This window comes from Calliphora vicina, chromosome 1 (genome assembly GCF_958450345.1).
Source record: "Calliphora vicina chromosome 1, idCalVici1.1, whole genome shotgun sequence".
Taxonomy (NCBI): domain Eukaryota; kingdom Metazoa; phylum Arthropoda; class Insecta; order Diptera; family Calliphoridae; genus Calliphora; species Calliphora vicina.
Genome location: NC_088780.1, coordinates 166,252,858 through 166,274,029, shown reverse-complemented (window position 1 = coordinate 166,274,029; position 21,172 = coordinate 166,252,858). Strand labels below are relative to the sequence as shown.

At 26.6% G+C, this 21,172-nt stretch overlaps 1 protein-coding gene across 9 annotated transcripts in view; it reads left to right on the top strand.

Moving 5' to 3' along the window:
• Positions 1–21,172, top strand: part of how (protein held out wings) — a 105,396-nt gene that overhangs the window by 73,693 nt on the left and 10,531 nt on the right. For 5 of the 9 annotated variants that reach the window (XM_065498044.1, XM_065498043.1, XM_065498050.1 and 2 more), the window contains exons 3-6: positions 5,811–5,927; positions 14,478–14,618; positions 16,258–16,369; positions 16,702–17,016. In XM_065498044.1, the coding sequence (XP_065354116.1) occupies positions 5,811–5,927; positions 14,478–14,618; positions 16,258–16,369; positions 16,702–17,016 (685 nt within the window). Of the gene's footprint in view, positions 1–5,810; positions 5,928–14,477; positions 14,619–16,257; positions 16,370–16,701; positions 17,017–19,881; positions 20,036–21,172 lie in introns of those variants that run through there. The other 4 variants (XM_065498046.1, XM_065498047.1, XM_065498048.1 and 1 more) reach the window with 3 other exon arrangements.

The window sequence follows — 21,172 nt, the reverse complement described above, 5'->3', positions numbered from 1 at the left end:
GAAAAACTAATTTTTGAAAATAGTAGTAAAATATTCCTTGTATTCCTAACTTTAATGATACCAATTTATAATAAAACCCAACATGTGTATCTCAAAATTTCAATTTAAATATTTTTTTTTACATTTTTAATGATATGAATATTAAAAAAATAAGTATTTGGGAATAGTAGTAAAATACTACCATTTTAAAAATAGTAATTAAATATCTTAATAAAAATTTTTAAAATTAACGAACATTCTTTAATAGTTTTGGTGAAATTAACAATAAATTTCTAAAAGAAACCCATTATTAAAAAATAGTAGTAAAATACTACTTTTCTTAAAACTTGAATTTTATTATTATTTTCATATATTTAAAAATACTACTGCGAAATAATTAAGAAAAACTACTATTTGAAAATAGTAGTAAAATACTGCTATTTTTTAAAAAAATGTAACAATTTATGATTTGGCTTTTAGCTTTATTTAACTACCTATTTTTAAGTAATTGTGTTAAATTCTTGCTTGCAATGACTTCATTGTGCTAAAATATTGAGTTGAAAATTCATTATATTAGCATTTTAACCCATTACTTGGTAATGGACGTTACCTAAGTACCTTTTCTAAATAGAAACACCTTGTTAATTGTAAAAAAAAAATAAGTTTTTGAAAGATTGTAAAGATTATATAAATATTCATGTGTTTGTGTTAATTTCCGGCTAAATTTTGTAGAAAAATGAAAAAGCAACAATTTTGTTTACGCCCTAAAGTCTCATAAGTAACCAAGCGTATTTGTTAGATACTTGTACTGACATGAGCATTATATGTATAATTAGATGATCGTGTTCTTTTTTGTTTTGTCTTTTTAATTCTTAATGACAAATATCGTTTGAGGCATTGAACCGAACTTCCTTTTTCAATAAACAATATAGTTAAATCTAATTTGATTAGTTTTGTTTTTTTTTTTGCTCTTGGCTTATTAATAAATAAAACAAAATAACTTATAAAGCGATTACAATTGAGAAGTAATCGATTTAAAGGCGGGCTTAAGATGTAATTATTTGATTTTCAAAAAGGTAGTATTTTACTAATATTTTCTAATAAATATATATTTAATTAATATTAATATGATTAAAATCATGAAAAAAAATATTGCAATTGAAATTTTGAGAAATTGTGAATTTAATTAAAATTTTTAACTTTTCAAAAAAGTAGTATTTTACTACATTTTTCAAATAGTAGTTTTTCTTATTTATCTTTTATTAATATGTTTACATATATGAACGGAATATTAAAATTTAAGTTTTTAAAAAAGTAGTATTTTACTACTATTTTTAAATTATCAAGTTTAATTATTAAAATTTCAATAATGTCAAAATAAATAAATAAAAAATTAAAGCAATTATCAAAATAAAATTCATAATTTTTGTAAAAGGTAGTATTTTACTACTATTTTCAAATTAAGGGTTTCTTATTAAATTCATATTAATATCATTAATTATCATAGTTTTTTTAAGAAATTATAGATTTTATTTGGAATTTGTAGCTTTCTAAAAAGTAGTATTTTAATACTTTTTTTAATTAGTAGTTTTTCTTATTTTTTCTATTAATTTAAAAATGTAGTATTTTACTACTATTTTTAAATTATCAAGTTTTGTAATTAATAATGTTAAAAAAAACATTAAAGCAATTATCAAATCAAAAACAATTTTTTATAAAAAGTAGTATTTTACTACTATTTTCAAATTAAGGTTTTTTTTATTTAATTCATATTGAAATCATTAAATATGTTAAACGATATTAAAAAAATCATACTTTTTTTAGAAATTATAGATTTTATTTGGAATTTGTAGTAGTATTTACTACTATTTTTTTTTTTTTTTTAAATTTCAAAACATTTTTTTTTATAAATCATTCATTTGTTAACCCTCAATTTGTAACAAACACTGCAATTGTTCATCTAATATCATCATAATCATCGTTGTCATGATCATCATGAATTCATTAAAACAACAAACACTTTGATTGAAATACGTTAGAATGTGTGGTTTATAATGTTTAAATTGATTTGATCTTTGGCGCTTAAACTCGAACGTACAACGTATCAAAAAAAAAAAATGTATATAGTAAATGTTACGAAGCAGCAGCATCTTGATCATCTCTCTCAGGCACAGACACTCTAACATTTTGAAATTTTTGTAATGTTTTGTCATGGTATTGAATTGTATTGAATTTGAAAAAAACAAAAACAACAGGTTTATTTGTTGCTAAATAAACTACTATAGTGCATAATTATTAAATTAAACAAATGAGTAAAAATGATTTGTTTTAAAATGTTTGGCCTGGTGGGTGGTTTGTACTTGGCTTTAAATAAATTTATTTCAGTTCGAAATTAATTTGAAATAATGTTAACTTGATAATGATGATGTCGGTAATTTATGTTGTATGAAATTTGTTTTGTTTTAGTTGCTAAAAAAAAGTTTAAATTATACATTATAATGATAGCAGTAATAAAGTTTATACGTTCAGTAGCTTTGTTTTTTTTAATTTTTTATTAAGGTTTTAAATAATTTAAACACCCCACCCACATTCATTAATCATGATGATTTAATTATTTTTTTTTTCAAATTGTAATCGCCTTTAAATCACACACATTCAATAAAACCAAATGCCGCCATGTCAAGTGTGGAATATTTTATGTAAATGCTTTTTTAAAATAGAGTTAAGTGATTGATTGTAAGAAAAAAAAGCCATAATAATTGTTAAATTGGCTGCAAACAATCCACATCTATTCAATATTGTTGCTCTTCTCACATCTATATTCATGCTTTAACATGATGATGGCATGCACCGCCAGCCAGCTGGACACAAGTAGTGTTGGATTGAAGAATGGCATGCTTGAAGTGTTCACAAAATAATCAAAACAACTGTCATGCAACATCTTTTTTTTTGTGGAGAATGAAAATGAATGGTTCATTGTTGTAATGTTTAAAAGAGTTTTAAAGGAACTATTTCCAAAAACTAAAGTAGTCTATTTGAAAGTTTGACCAAATTAAAAAATGCCAATACTATTTTTCAATATGTAACCGATATATTAAAACAATTGGTCAATTCACAAGGTCTCTTATCAGTCATATTGTCATAATGTCTTAATATATCTCGACTCGGCAGCTCGGCTTAACCGACACTTAGGCATTCGGCGAAGGTCTCTACTGGACATTATGACAATATGACATGATAAGAGACCTTGTGAATTGACCAAATATTTATAAATTTTTTTACTACTATTTTCATATACATATTACGATTTTTGTATTATTTAACATTAACAGTGTAAAAAAATATTAAAATTGCTTGTTTTTAGAAAAAGTAGTATTTTACTACTATTTCTAAATAATAATTTTTTAATTAACTTGTTAAAAAAAATTATGCAATAAGCCACTTATCAAAACAATATTTAAAAAAAAATTTTAAAAAAGTAGTATTTTCCTACTACATATTTTTAAATTTTAAATATTTTGCTTTAAATAATATAAATATTTTTAACAGTTTAAAAAAATATTAAAATTAGTTTGTTTTGAAAAAGTAGTATTTTACTACTATTTTGAAATTATAGTTTTTTTTTATTAATTTTATAATAATTTTACAAAAAATATTATGGATATTTGTAAAAATTTTAAATTAAATTTTAGGATACTTAATTAAACCAAATTTAGTAATTTTCAAAAAAGTAGTATTTTACTACTATTTTCAAATATTAAAAATTTTGTCTTAAATTATATTAATAAAATTAAGAGTGTTAAAAAATATTAAAATTTAAGTATTTTAAAAAGTAGTATTTTACTACTATTTGTAAGTAACAGATTTTTTTTTATTAATTTGATTAAAATTTCTCGAAATTATTGTAGAAATTATCAAAACAATATTTATAAATTTTTAAAAAAGTAGTATTTTAATACTATTTTAAAATTTGAGGGTTTTGGCATTAAATCATATTAATATCATTAGCAATGTAAAAATAATATAAACATTTATTTGTTTTAAAAAAAATAGTATTTTTAAATAACAGATTTTTTTTGTTAAATTCATAAATTTCAAAAAAAAAAAAATGCAAAAATATTAAAATCAGATTGTTTTGGAAAAGTAATATTTTACTACTATTTTTAAATAACAAATATCTGTTAATTTCATAATAATTTCACAAAAAATATCATTAAAGACACTTATCAAAACAAAATTTATATATTTTTTTTTAAAAAAAAACTAGTTTTTTACTACTATTTTAAGAATTGAAGTATTTTGTATTAAACAATGTAAAATATTAAAATAAATTTATTTTGGAAAACGTTAAAAATTAAAAATATATTAAAGCTCTTATCAAAATAATATTTAAACATTTTTTTTTAAAAAAGTAGTATTTTACTACCATTTTAAAATATTATGATTTTTGTGTTAAATAATATTAATATCATTAGCAGTGTAAAAAAATATTAAAATCAGATTGTTTTGGAAAAAGTAGTATTTTACTACTATTTTAAAATAACAGATATTTTGTTAATTTCATAATAGTTTCACAAAAAATATCATTAAAGACACTTATCAAAACAAAATTTATGTTTTTTTTTTTCAAAAAAAAGTAGTTTTTACTACCATGTATTTGAAAATTTTAAGATATTAAAACTAATTTGTTTTAGAAAAAGTAGTATTTTCTACTACTATTTTGAAATATTCGATTTTCTGTTAATTTGATAATTTAGGACTTAAGAATCAATTCCTTTCTATAACTGATTATATGACTGCCAGTTATTTATTGTGAATTTGCATTTATTTAATGATGTAAATCTTTCCTTCTGTGTGTATTTTGCAGAGTATGTATCAAATAAATGCGTGTTTCGTATCAAAAAGGTTAAATAATTACTAGGAATTCATTTAGCAGCATAATTCGTAAGGGGGGTTTGTTTATTGGTTTTGTTTTGTTTTTTCACAATTCAAAAATTTTATTAAATTTTTAATATATTTTCAATGACTTCACCACTCAACAGCAGCGGCAGCAGCACTCGGTCTGAGTAATTGATGTGTGGCAAACGATTACAATTTGATTTGTAGTCATCGATATTTGTTTTGTTGTTAGATAATTTTTGTTCGTGTAGGTGGTTTGTTAAACTCATTCAGACACGATGTTGTAGTATATCGTGTCAATTTGTAGCATTTGGCCTCAGGTCACATTATGATTGGTTTTTTTCCCCAATGAATATTATATTTTCGTCACTGATTTTTGTTTAAACTAAAGGGGTCTACACTGAGAGAAAAAAACGTATTTCTTTGTTTTGTACAGATTTCTTTAAGTGTAATTCATTTAATGCTGCTGTTTGCTTCACCAGCCAATTATTAATTTCGACTTTGAAATATGTTTTATGTTTTCTCAGGTTCTTTTTCTTGTGACAGGTTAATTTGACAATTTTCGCTTTAACAGCTGAAACTAAATATTTTGCATATTGAAATTTGTTCGCATAGTTTATTATTATGAACTTGTTGAAAAACCTTGAATTTCCTATGGAATGTTGGTTGGTTGGTCTGCAATTATTTCAATTGCTGTTTAGACAGTTTTGAGATAATCTTTGTTATTTTGTGCTGCTGCTGTCTAAATGAAAAAGTCTCAAATCTAATGTCGACTTATAAATCATTTGCTTAAAAAGCTCATGACATTTAAATTATGGCAACAAATCTATCTATAAATCTATAAGTTAAATATTATTTATTAAGTTTTTTTTTATATTGTATTTCCAATTTACTAATTTATTTGTGTTTATTTTTTTTAAATTTATTTTTAGTTTAATTTCGTGGGTAGAATTTTAGGCCCTCGTGGCATGACCGCCAAACAGTTGGAACAAGAAACAGGCTGTAAAATTATGGTCAGAGGCAAAGGATCAATGAGAGATAAAAAGAAGGTAAGTTGTAAACTGTTTTCATATTTTGTTTCAAACTAAATAGCGAATTTAGTGTAATAAACGTAAAGGTCCTAAAGGTCAGCAAAAGGGCAACATTTTCCTTTTTCTGTTGTTTCATTTTATTAATAACTTTTTTATTACTTTATTTTAATCTTTGTTAAACAAAACAAATTTTAATTTCCTCTAATTTTTAAACTTAATTTATTTTATTAATTAAGAATTTTTCTTACGTTTTGCAAAATTTTGCTTTATTTAATTAATGATGCTGAAACACAAACCAAAAACGTCTGAAATGTTTTGCTAGAATTTTTTTCTATTTGTTGCTAAGAGTTTGCTTATTCATATTTTTTTAATATAGCAAAAAAGTTTGACATTAATTATAATTCTACGTGCTAAATAGAAAGTAGACTGAAATTGTTAAATATAAAATCAATATTTAATACTAAAAATATAACTGAGTGTAATAAATATGTCGGACTTATTTGAAAGATCATGTTGGAGAATTCTTTCAAAATCAAGGTCACAAATTAAGATTTACTAGATTCACTTCTATATTTCATATGGTCTTTTTTAACTGAGCCATTTTGGTTGAACTCTTTCAATGTAAAATATCTGTTTTAAAGTTCATTAATATTCATCTCAGCCTTGTGTGGGAAATCACACAAATTGAATCTGAATGATGTTTATAGAATTTCTTGACTTCCTGCTGCATTAATTTAGCACAGAAACACTTTAATTGATTCAAAAATATTTTTTCATAATGATGTACATATGTATTTAAAAAGTTACATTGTTTATCTTGCTGTGTGGTTTTCCACACATAAGTAATTTCTATGTATTTTAAAATAAAAGTTTGTATGATTTGATAAAAGCTTTCAATATAAGAGTTATGTATGTGGTAAATTTCATTTACATTCATCTCAACCTTGTGTGGGAAATCACACAAATTGAATCTGAATGATGTTCATGAAATTTCTTGACTTTTTCTGCTGAATCAACTTAGCACATAAACACTTTAATTTATTCAAAAATATTTTGATAATGATGTATTTAACAAGTTACGTTGTTTACCCTGGTGTGTTGTTTTCCACACATCTATAATTTCTATGTATTTTTCACTAGGAACAATTTTTTTCGTCAAATTTTTGTTTTCTGCCAAAAAAAAAACAGATGTATTATGTAAACGTACTCAGATATTGAAAATGACAAATCTAAAAATAAAAATGATCTGTTAGTTTTTTTATTGAATTCTTCCATTTTTAAATATTTTGACATTTAGTCATATTACTTTACATCATCATAATTTAATAGAATATCAAATCATAGTATATCGAATTCAATTCGAAACACAATTTTAAATTACAATGTTACGAAATAAGCTTGGAACCAGGAAGCCTCTCCATTGGTAGGTTTATATCAAACCTAAATATGTATTATATTTAGCATTGGCCAGGAAATGCATCACCTATTTTTCTCATTAAAATTCTTTTTCAAATCTCTTTTGTTACATAAATTTACAATTTGAAATGTGGATTTCTTTTAAAACTTTCTCATTTCCTTTTTAATGTGTCAATTTTCATTAAAATTTTTTCAAAATTATCATTATGACAATTTTTATTACAGCAAAACCAAAAATATTTAAAAATTATGTTTTTATCAACAAATTTTCTCTAAAATATTCACTGACACTCAGTCAGCAACCCGTACCAAATTGAATAAGACATCGTAAACTAAAATAAAAAAAAAACCAAAAAAAATTCATTAAAATATTTAAACATCAAAATGTTCTTAATTCATGACTATTTATGAATCATTTGATTTAATTTCTTTTTTTTGTTGTTGTATTTTTTCAGTCATCATATTCAAAATATTCATTTAACTTTGAACAGCTTTAGAATCAAAAAAAAATAATCTAATTTGGCCAGCAATAAAAAAAAAATTGCGAAAAATTTTTGCCAAATCTTCCAAGTAACACTAAATAGAATGGATGAATGCATTTAAAGACTTTGAGTTATTAAATTGAAAATGTATTTCAAGCAAAAAAAAAAAAGTACAGAAAATTAAATTTTAAATTTTGGTTGCCATTTCTGTTTTTGCACCCACTCAAAGTCATAAAAAAAATGTCTTTTACTTTCTTTAATTTTTAATTTTTCTATTTGGATTTTTAGTTTGTCAACTGTGTGAATGAGTGGTCATAAATGGGTCGTTCTTTTAGTCGCTGTTTTAATACAAAAATTTTTATAGAATTTTTCTCATATTGCTCAGGAAAAGTTTACTTGAAATTGTAACAAAGTTGTTGGTTTTTAATTAATTATTTAAACTCTCCCCTGTCCTCTTTAATGCAACTCTGTAAATACTCTCTTCCTACTTTCCTTTTCTCCTCTATTTCTTTGCATATAAGTAAGTGTTGCCAGGAGTTTATTACCTTCTTTAAACATAAAATGTCAGCATAAATGACACCCATATAATTTGACAAACTGTCTTCAAATGGCAACACTATTTTTCTTTTAATGCATTATTTTGCAAACAAGAGGAAAAACAACAAAATATTAAAAACATTTTCAATTGGTAGTAAAATATTTAGTTTATGTTCAGCATGAGAATATATATTCATGTACAATGTGTTTTGTTTTGTATTTTGTTTTGCAGCTTTTAGTTCTTTATGGTTTTTTGAAATACACAGAAGTCGTAAGATTAATATTCGCCATTAAATTATTTTATTATTTAAAAAATTAGAAAAATACATCATAAATTTGTAAGAAATTAAAAATGTTTATAATCATCTTGTTAGTAAAATTAGAAATTATATTTAGCACGTTTTACCCACAAATGAGGTAATTGGGGAAGAATTTTTCAAAAATTTAATGAAATTATTGAAATATTTACATCTTTAGACTGTGTAATTTTTCCATTTTGAAAATATTGAAATTTTTTTAGCAATAAAACTGTCTTTTATATATTTTATTATCTTATTTTGTTTAAAATTATTGTCTTAATTTCTTTTAAAAATGTTTAAAATTTCCGGCCCTCAACTTTTCCTTTTATTGTTTTAAACTGTTGAAATGAAATGTGACATATTTTTGTAATATTGCCAATAACTTTTACTTGAATTTCTTTTTTATAATTATATTGTACTATGTTGCAAGTTAACAAGTGGAAAAGTGCTGCAAACAATGTTGAACATTTTGATATTTGAAATAATGCATTCATTTCTTAGCTTAAAAGCTATAAAATTCTTAAACTAGAGTTTAGTCAATTTAGTACAGTGGGAGAAAACTTCAAGTGAAGTCCAGTAAATTGCTGCACATCTAGTCTTTTTTGTACTCCATTAACCCTTTTGTGAGCATATGGCTTCCACAAAGCATCTTCATCTTACACGATTTGTTGCAGTGGTTTTCGCTACTGTCCATGTAAGATTACACTGTCCTAGTTCTTGGAGTATCGTGTGTCTTCATGTATTATTTGGCCGACCACGGACTCTTGAGGCTTCCACTCTAGCGCCATCAAGATTCTTTCATCTCCATTTCCTGCGTTTTATTTGTGTTGGTATGGGTTCCTCGTAAGGTAAGGTTCCAGAAATCCGAGATTTTGATGTTTTTGAGGCCAGAATATTCAACATATAATTCAGAGGCACTTAGCTTTTGCGTGATGGTGTTCGATACTAACCAGGTTTCACTTCCGTACAACAGAGTAGACTTTACAGATGCATTGAATATTCTAAGCTTGGTTTCCTGGATATTTGTGAGCTTCTCCATACTGATTGTAGTCTTCCGAATGACACTCTCGCTTTATTGAGCCTGTTATTTACACTGTACTGCCTAGAAAGCAGAAGCTTTGCTTGCTTTGTTTGATTTTCTTGATATTTATCTCAAGTCCATCAAGAGTAGACAAAAATCATCCACATAATCCAACTCCCCGAGTTGGAGTGAGAGACTCCATATTGATTCCTCTTCTCTTTGAACAGACTGCGCTCATGCACAGAGAAAACTGATTTGTGATAGCAACCGAATTTGTTGCCAATCGAATGATTCTGACTTAGGACCGAATTTTACAGTTGCGGCTACAATGTTTTGGAAGAGGCAACTAAAGTTTGGTTGCCTCAACTGAAATTCTTCTTTATCAACTGACTTTCTGTTGTTAGAACTGAGAAATTCTATGTGTGCAACCGAATCATTCGATTGGCAACAAATTCGGTTGCTATCACGAAACTGTTTTCTCTGTGTGATGTCTCTACTCCAGCGTTTGTGTGGAATGGTTGACTTTGTATATCCTCGTTATGAAGAACTGATATGGATTGACCGGGAAATACATAACCTATTTTTCACCTAAAATATATTCACTTTTCTTCTTTGCATTAAAATTCCACTTTTAAAAGACTGCTTTAGTTTACAGTTATGTGTCACTGCTAAATAAAATATAACGGTTAACAAGTGCATGACAGCAACAATAACAAACTAGAGTCCAACCGAATATCCGGAACACAAAAATGTATTTTTCATTGTACATATAATGTCTAAGCATTGTGTAAAAAATGTTCTCTCTAAAAAACGTTTCAGTTCAAGATGGAAAAACAAGATCAATGGAGTCCACAATGTAAAGTGGGTGGGTGATGTAGGGCTCCTAAAAATTACCTGAAACATGCTCTAAAATTACTAATTTTGTTTGAAAATCAATAAATAGTACATTTGAAAAGTTTCGGTTAGTTTCGTATTATGCCGAATAACGATTTTATGGTCGAATATTAGGTTCGGTTTTGACTTAAAACAAAATTGGCTTCGTCCACAACTCTACAAACAACATCACAGCATAATGTTACGAATGTTAACGATACATACAAGTGCAATATTGTTTTTATTGTTGTTGTTGTTTTACCAATAAATTCAAATTGCATTTTTAACTATTAAAACAACTGTTATTTACTTACACTCTCATACAAAGACTTACTCTACTCACGCATTTTGTTGTGAGAGAAAAAGAAATACATCGGCCAAATAAACAGCAATGAAATATATACATGTGTGTGTACATATGCATTTGTAATAAAAATAATAATACTCGTATTTACTCGTTCAATTGTTATTGTTGTTGATACTCCTATTACCCCAAATATACAGTGGGTGGCAAAATTAATGGGAATTTTATAGCTAGAGTATTCTTTAAAAAATTGCATATAATTCAATTTTCTATAATTTGTTATTTAATACGTTTAATAAATTGAACGGAATTTGTATTACTGAATTACACCCTGTAACAATTTTAATATTTTTTCTATACACCTAGAAAAATACTGCATAGGTACTCAGTTTTTCTTCATCGGGTCCGATGTCCTTTTAAATTGATTGTTAGACTCGTTTTATATTAGGCAATATACAGAGCAACAACAGACCAACTTGCCGATTACCAGCAAGTCTGTACTGAAATTTTAAAAATATTCTTCTCCTTGACCCGACCTTCTGACATCTAAAAAAAAGCACAAAAAGTGAGCACGCGACTTGCAGAACTCGAAAACGGGTCATATTAAATCAATGCTTATGTTTATTTGACTACATCGGGGTATCTTCTTAAATTCTATTACGTTATCCAATATTGGAATGAAGTTAAGTCCAGCAATTTTAATAACACCCACTGTACACATACATAACTAAACATGTATCAGATTTTGTTTACTCACCTGCATATATACATATGTTTGTACACATGTATTCCTATAAAGTTCTTAATCTTTTCTATGATATTTGCCTTGTAAAACGTGTCGCACCAAAAGAGGAAATGACAAAAACGGATGTTTGTACACACTTTTCAACATTTGTATGGGTTTCTATACCTCTGCTACTTCTTTGTTTTTCTTTTTCTTGAACTTTTATTTAAAAATTAAAAATATCTGCCAGCCATCGTGATTTTCGTGTGTTTTTCATAAACACCTTTATTTATAAAATAATGCATTTTTTTGTTTGTTAATTTCAAAAATTGTATGGTGAATGACAGGTCTATAAAAATTATATATACAAGAAATTTGAATATAATTTTAACAAAATTATTACAATTAAAACTGCAACAGCCTCTAAAATGTACTAATAATAACAATAAAAACAACAACAACAAACTGTCAGCAAGTTGTTTGTTGTTGAATCATAAAGAGAAAATCTTGTCAAATGTTTTTTTTTTAATTCGCTTTATTTACACACCTACTCGTGTGCTCAATTTGTATGCGTGAGTGTGATTGTTTATAAGCAGACATTTCTTCTCATAAAATAACTGTCAACTACAACAACCACATGATTTTACAATATTTTCTCCTTCCTTCCTCCCCTTTACTAGCTGCTGTTTTTATTGTTGTGATTTATTTTATTTTGTAAAGTGTTGTCGTGTAAAAAATAGTGTCAAAAATTGTGTTTTGTGTAAGGAAAATTCCCAAAATTTAATATAGAAATGTAATTTACTAAATATTGTTTTCATTTCAAAAGTGTTGCCAAAAAAATTTTTTACTTTTTACTGCCTCAAAAACATTCATTCACACAACAACACTTTACTTACATCCAACTGCACAGATGTATAAAACTTAATTATTATTTTCTTTATAGCATTTATTCTTGTTGTTAATTCCCTATCCTGTGTGTATTTTAATCATAAAACTTAATTTTCTTCATAAAGTTTTTATATTTTTGTCAGCACTAAACGGTTGGGAGGTGTTTCACAACATTTATAATTTATTTCTTTTTATTTAACCACCAAAAAAATGTAATTTCATTTTATAAAAAGAAACTGTTTTCTTTGTAGTGATTTAATTAAAGATTATTTTTGAAAATGTGACACCAAATTTCCAAAATACAATTTAATGTTACAAGTACAATGACGGCCATTGAAAATTCTAGAAAAAAATATTTGGGAAACTGCAAAAAATTGAATTTTGTTTGTGTTAAATTTTTAAAAATATTTAAGGAGTGATTCAAAAACACGACCGGATAACAATTTTTTTAAATTTAAAACCAAGCACTCAAACATTATTTGAAACTTTTGTCAAACATTTTTTTCACTAATAAAATAAAAAAAAAATTATTTTTAAAAAATTAAAATTTTTTTTTTTAAATTTGAAAAAAAAAATCAGTCGGACTCTATTCAAGTTGTTTTTTGTATAGGATTGTAATGTTTTTTTTTATAGGAATTTCAAAACTTCTATTTAAAATTGTTTAACAAATTCTAAAAACGAATGAATTGCTTATAGGCTTTGGTTAAATATACATACATACATATGTATGTATATTGAACGTACTTGAAATTTGAACATTATGGAAAGACGCCATTTTTGGTCAGTGATGTCGATGTTTGACAATATAAATTCAGATTATCGTTACACAGTGCAACATCGTTATGGGCCCTCGGTTTCATTTTTGCAAAAAAGTGATCATTTTCTCAGGCTCATATTTTGCAAGCCGTTTGGAATTTTGATTTACTCTCTGAGATAAAGTTTTAGCTCTTGTCATAAAGAACAAAAATTGTAAATTTTTTTTTTTCAAAAAAACTTCATCTTCAGATTAAAATCGCAAAAAACTTACAATTTTTTTTACCTTTTTTCCCCTGTTCTGGTCCATAGGTAGCAAACCGTTCAAAATTCAAAGAAACAATCAACTACAAAAATGTACCTAAGATCTCAATAAACAACTTTCTAGAACAAATGAACTTCCTAGGAATGATTCTTAACACCGTTTATGTAGGTCAATATAAGTTAGTAAGAAAAAACTAAAGGAATTAAATGTTTTGGGCCATAAACTATTAAATTATTATAAACTAAAGCATACTTTTAGGCTGCTTAAAAAAATTATTTCAATTTTTTTAAAGTTTTTTGAGACTTTGATCTTGAAGATGAAGTTTTTTTGATTTTATATGTTCACAATTTTTGTTCTTTATGACAAGAGCTACAATTTTGCCACAGAGAGTAAATCAAAATTTCGAACTGTTTGCAAGATATGAGCATGAGAAAATTATCACTTTTTTGACACCGAGGCCCCAAATCTTTGGGGCCCATAAAAAAGAGTGCATGACTTTGGATATATTTCCATGACTCAAAAAATTATACACAGTGTTATTTAATTCATAGGAAATATAGTTCTACAATAAGTTCATAATAATACATCAATATCTGTTTGCGAAAAGTTTAATTAATTTCGAAATCACAAAACCACTTAATTTGAAATAAATCTGAAGGACGAATTTTAACATACATAATCAAAATGCATGTAAAACAGTTTTAAAATCAAAAACGAAATAAATGAAATATAATGAAGACTTAAAAGTATCCTTTCACAGAAATGTTTCGCTTTAAAGGAACAAAGTAATTTACTTCAAAGAAAAACAGCAGATTTTTTTGGTTTCTTTTATGCTGGCAATTGACAAGCGATTAATTGGTGGTGGGTGGGTGTATTTAACCCATCGTTTAACAGGTGGTTTATTAACTGTAGTGAAGAAATGTAATACAAAAGAAACATATAAAAAAATCCTTTACTCTTGAACAATTTTATTAATTAATTTATATTTTCTTTTCTCCGCTAACAGGAAGATGCTAACAGAGGCAAACCCAATTGGGAACATTTATCAGATGAATTACACGTCTTGATTACCGTCGAAGATACAGAAAACCGTGCCAAACTCAAATTAAGTCAAGCCGTTGGCGAAGTACAAAAACTACTCATACCGGTAAGTGTTGAAATTTTCAATTTCAATTATGTTTTATTATTATGAAATTTAACTGAAACTCATTAAACTTTAACCAAAGTAATATAACAACAATTAAATTCTTTTTGTGATTTTTGTTCTTTTTTCTACTATTGTTTTTAAACAACTCTTTTTTAAACAAATTAATTTTTTTTAATGCTAATAACTGTGGAATACTTCTTGTTGCAAGAAGGCATAAGACAAAAATGCAAGCCAAAAAAAAAGTCAGTATTAATAAAGAATTTGTATGTAATACTTAAGGAGAACTTTTTAAATATTAAAGAGCAAATTTTGTTAAATAACATGTTGCTCTTTGGTGTTATAGAGTTCCGAAAAGAGTGAGTATCTACAGAGTTAAATGGTTAAAGTTGTGTTTATATAAATCTTTAAAATTATACAGGCATTAGTTTGAGAACATATTTCAAGGAGTTTATGTAAAGATCAGTCTTCAAGATCCTTTGGTAGTTTAGAGAGGTTAGGGTACAATGTTTACAGACTCTCAGAGATGCCTAGAGTTCATTGCAGTTCAGTTCGAAAAGAGTAAGAAAGTAAATTGCGTTAAAGATAAGAAAGAAGAAAGAAAATTCAGAAGTAAAGAAGAAGTAGGAAACAAGTGATTCTCTAATCCCACTCTTCCATATTGAAGCCATCTGATCCTCCCTAAAGAAACAACCTTCATCCACTAACTAAAAGGATATCTTAGAATATCTTGCTCAGCTATGTAATCCCATGTTTGTTGTCCTTAGTCTAAATCTCATCGAAATTCTTACACTTGCTACACAAATGAGGAGTGCTTGTCCCAATTACTAATCCTGCAGTACATACAGCTTTCCCAGAATCGAATGTTATCACTCAAGTACCTATCAGATCAGATTCTCGATTTCCCCACTTTGAAATCAAGTCCAGAACCTTGTCTCGCATGTTCATCTACAATCCTGGGTACCGGATTGCATATTCGAACATTCTACAGACTCATTATATAACGTAGAGCTGTTTAATACTGCCCCACTTTCTTAGAGATAACTAATTCACTTCTATATGACAGCCGAGACATTGCAATTAATTGAAGTGTCGTCATGATCATATTTTTATCCTCGTTTTATTGTTAATCTCTAACTATTAGTGTAACGTTTAAGGATCAGTTGATGATCGGTTATTATTTACAATTTAGAATCATTCAGGATTTTTAATTTCCTTCTGTATTTTCCATTGAGGATCAATTGTTAGATGAGCTTTTGAGGATCATTTGTCATAAATATAAAGATCAGCTGTTGAAACAATTGCAGATCTTCTAGTTATTGGCTAAACTGAAGAAATATCAATATAATTATAACCATATTTACTCCCGCTAGATGTCACTACTACAAAACACATTAAGAAACCCCCGCTCTGTTGATTATGTTCCTTTTTTATTCTTAATCTTATTAAAACAAACTCTTAATTCAAATAACCCTCTTTATTAATTGACAAATTTTATTTTCATTTTATTTTTCTGACCCAAAAAACAAAACAAAATTAATGTTTTTAACCATAAAACAAAACAAAAAAAACGAAAACAAAATTTTTAAAATCAAAAATTAAAATTCAAACTCAAACTCAAAACTGATACTGATACTAACAGCAAGCGGAAGGCGAAGATGAGCTTAAGAAACGTCAACTGATGGAATTAGCAATAATTAATGGCACTTATAGGGATACTACAGCCGTCAAAAATGCAGCTCAAGGTATGTTGTGTATGTATTGAAACCAGGAGAAGGAACTCCTAACAAAACAAACAAACAAAACAATGCTAAATAATTAAAACAATTACATACATATAATTAATTAAATTAATTAAATTAATTTCTTAAAACCAAAAGAAAAAGTTAATTTTCTTAACAAAACTTGTTAATAAAACCAAACAAACAAACAACCAACCACAGCAACAACAATAATATTAAACGGTTGATTAACTTTTTTTTTTTTTTTTTCATTAATGTTATTAAAAATTTGCTTTGATTTGATCAGTCTTAATGAAAATAATTAATATTTTATATCAATATTCTCTATCTAATCACTCTCTTAGTTTGTGATGAAGATTGGCGTCGTGTTGTAGCCGCCGCCTCGGCCGATAATCGTCTCTTGAATCCTGCCGGTATTCCTGGTTTAGCTCAACAGATGCGCGCCCCCACATCCGCCCCTCTGGGCGCTCCTTTAATACTGTCACAGCGCATGACGGTGCCCACATCAGCGGCGAGCATATTATCGGGTACTGCGACACCTGCTAACGCATTTGAAAATCAGGCTCATGGCATGATTTTCGCTCCATACGCCGATTACAATCTCTACAACACCGCTCTCACTGGAAATCCTTTGCTGACGGAATACGCAGATCATAGCGGTGGGTTGTTTGCTAGATAAATTCATTTATTTATTTATTCTTTTTTTTTTCATAATTAAATATTATTATTTTTATAATCTACATACATACAAACAAACAATCAAACATATATAATTTTTCTCACATTTTCTTTTATGTATTTGTTGTCATATTTATATATTTTTTTAAAAAAAAAAACTAAAATAATTTATTTATTGTAGTTTAATATTTAATACATTTTACAACAAATGCCTTAAAACATTTAAACATTTATTTGTTTGTTTATATGGTATTTTTGAAATAACCCAGAATAATTGATTAATAATTTAATGGACGAATGAATACAACTTATTCTAAACATAAATATTAAAAAAAAAAAAACAATCAAACAAAGATTATTAATTATATATTAAATGCGAGCAATAATTTTGAAAGCTAATAATGCATACAAACACACATCACTAATGTTTTAAGAAATCATTTTTTTCTAAACAAAAAAAAAATCTTAAATTAAAATTAACCTTAAAAACACAGTGAAATTTTGAAATTATAAATTTAGTTGAGCTAAATTTTCCTTATAAATATAAAAAAAAAATCTTGTCTCAGTTTTAAAATACTTTCACTGTGTTTGTTTTTAAATTATTAATAAATTTAAATGTAGGCTTTGGGTTTAGGTTTATTAATTTAGATCAATGCAATATCATTTTTAAAATTTTCAAAGAATTTTTAGTTAAACTAGTAGATTTAGTGTTAATTTTGTTGATATTTAAATGGCTTAAATAGTATTTTTTTTTTGATTTTGTATTGCATTTTTTAAATATTTAGTTTATTTTTTTTTAATTTTTATTATTTTGTTATTTATTTTTTAATTTCTTTTAGTTTTGTTAATTTTTTGTTTGCTAAACTCCACCCTTAATACAATTACATACTAGAATCTCAAACCATAGAAAAACATAGAGCGGAAACTAGAAAGAAATTCAAACTAAAAAAAAAACTCAAAATAATCACACAAACCAGTGTTGTGTTTGTTTTCTGTTCGCTAGGTAGAATTTACTAATGTTAGTTCGTCAAGTTTCTCCAACCAACATACACCTGCCTGTTCTTATTTATTTGCAAATAAAACATCTTAATTTGTACTGCATACTTTAGGGAGCTTTTTTATTACAGTTGACTGGACTCAAAAAATCCAAGTTTACCCGGAATTTTTGAAGTTTTTTCTTCACAAACCATCTCCTGAAAATTTCGAAAATTTCCCTCACTTCCTGGGAAAAATGCATGCCGTGAATTGTAAGCTCATTTGCAATCTCGATGCTCTCAATTTTCCAGTGGACCTGCTACCCAACACAGTCGTATTTAAAAGAGTTCCATGAACCCCTACAGGCTTACAGATATGTTCCAGCCTGGACTTGACCTTGTAATCCTTCAGAGCCTGACGAATACCATAGGAGGAAAATTTATTACCCCAAGGCTTTAACTTGAGATCAATAAAACCAAAAACCGAAACGGAAGAAAAAATTTTCATTCCTACACATCAATTGTAACCACAGGATAGTCTCCTATTGAGACTATCTCAAATCTGACTATTATTAGCCATAGGTTAAGTTAGGTTATCAGGTAACTGTCAAGTAGAAACAGGAAAGATATAGCTCGCTTGGATCCATACAGTAGGTTCCTTTGAGAAAATAGAGAAATAAAGAGGCACAGATAAAGATAAAAAGAGAAGAGGAAAATCAAATAGAGTAAAGGATTAGAAAAATATAGAGGAAAAGGACAGATGAGGAGAAATAAGGAGATTAGGAGAATCCAGTCATTTGACGGATACTAAGTCACCACGAGGAGATTTCCGTGTCTGATGTGAGTTCTCCTATTGCTATTCCTAATAATGCCGTTGATGCAATCTAACTTCATCCTCCTCTTCATTCTGACAACAACTACACAAGACATTGCGTAGAACAGGCCAAGCCTCCTTGCATGGTTGGCAAATTTGCAGTGTGCGTTTATCACCGGGTGTTAGGCCAAGAAAATATGTTGTCATCTCCATCTTGTCTGAGCGAGCTCGTAGTAAAAGTTACTAATTCACTGCTTGCATTTAGATATCGAAATCCCTCATAGAAAGCCTATGTCTCCGTCAATCATTATACCGCCTAAATATCTCGGTGTCCACGTACCCAAAAGAGTACGACTGTTGAAAGTCTAGCTATCCTAATAGCCAATATTTCAGCTTGAATAATAATACATTAATTTGGAATTCTAAAAGATAACTTAATACCATATTCCTGAATGTAGACACATTATTACCCATAGCCCACATACAAATGTCCTCCGGAATGGGGCATAAATATAGGACCCATTTCCGAAAAATAAACTTTAAAGCCAAATTTGTTAAATTTTCTAGAAATAAATATTTTTCTTTTACGTATTATTGGTGGAGTTTATTCTTATAATTTCGTCCTAGACAATTTAAGTATTTTTTTTTGTTTATTTAGTTTTTATATTTTATTTAATTTTTATTTTTTTCATAAAATTGATACCTGTGACTAGTGTGCCATGGCAATTGCTAAAGACGTTTTTTGTTCTACATTTTGCACCTCATACATTTTATAATTTTGCTTTTTTTTCAATAATACTTTTAACCAAAAGCTTTTGTATTTAATTTTGTTTTTGTTTAATATCTAGAAAATGCCAAATTTAAAAACTGCTTTAAAAATATCACCAGAAAACTATAAAATCAATTAACCCTTTAAATGTATTAATACATTTATGTAGCTTAACCCCTAAATTTTAGTTAAAACATTTATTTTTTTTTCTACCCCCAAAACTTTTATAAATTTGATTTGTTGATTTTATTTTATTTCTTTTATTATTTTATTAAAAACATTTTTACAGTTGGTCGATATTTGCATGCTGGCTCCGTCTTTTAAAAAAAACATTTTTTAAAACATTTCGTTTTATTTATATATATATTTTTTTTAAAAACAAAACCACAAAAAAATACACAAAAAGTAGTTTATAATTTATTTTATATAAAAAGAAAACACACAAATTTAATTATAAAACAAAAAGAAACAAACAACAATTGAAAATCCAGAAAAATATTTAATTTAATCTAAAAACAAGAGTTATTGCTCGAAAAAAGTTAAATGTATTTTATAATTTTTACTTTAAGGTTAGGTTTTCCTTTTTAAATAATTTTTCAAATTTGATTTAATTAAAAACTTCTTTAAACATTTTGACAAAACGTTGGGCATATAAATATGTTGTTAACAGAAAAGCAAAAGTGATTTTTAGTTAATTAATTTCCAATGATCTTTTTCCTTATGTGTTTTTTGTTTATTTATTTGTTTTTAATTTATATATAAATATAAATATTTTTAATTATTATTTATAATTTTATCTAATTTTTTTTCCCATAAAACAAAATGAGTATAATCTAGTTGAGAACTTTTGAATTTCTATAATAATTCTTTTTTAAACTTGTATATACATAGAAATAATTAACAATATTCTTGGTAGTTTTTGTAGAATTTTGTAGAAATTTTCTTTAGATCCCTGAACAACACAAAAGTATTTGAAAAGCTTTCATAGGTTTATTATTATTATTATTATTTTAAAATGCATTATAAGTTCGAGTTTATGTTTTATTTTTTTTTTTTTGTAATACATTTATTAATTTTAGGGGTTATAGGGTAATTTGTAAGTTTATATCAACATTAATTTAAGAAAATAGCCATCTCTAATGATACACTGGGGGAGGGGGTAAAGGAAAGAAGATAGAATTCAAGTTTTCCTATGATGTTAGCATATTTTCCCTCAGTGTTATTTAGCATCACACGAAATACCTACCGATTTTACATACAAAACCAAAACACACAGTCTTTAAAGGGACCAGAACAGTAGAAATCAGTTACAGTTGGAAGTAGGTTAATAGAAATCAATGTATTGAAATTACAATTCGAAATTTTGAATATAGTTTGATACTAATGAAATTCCAGAATTGAGCTTGTACGTTCACAAATATGTTTCAAATGCTAAATTCAAATCAAGTTAGTTTTACACAATTCATATGAGAGCTAATACTTATTCGAATGTTCGAGCCATAGAGAATTATACATGCAGCCCAATCGTGAATAAAAAATCCACGGTGTACTCAAAAAGTTTATTTACAAATTTTATTTTC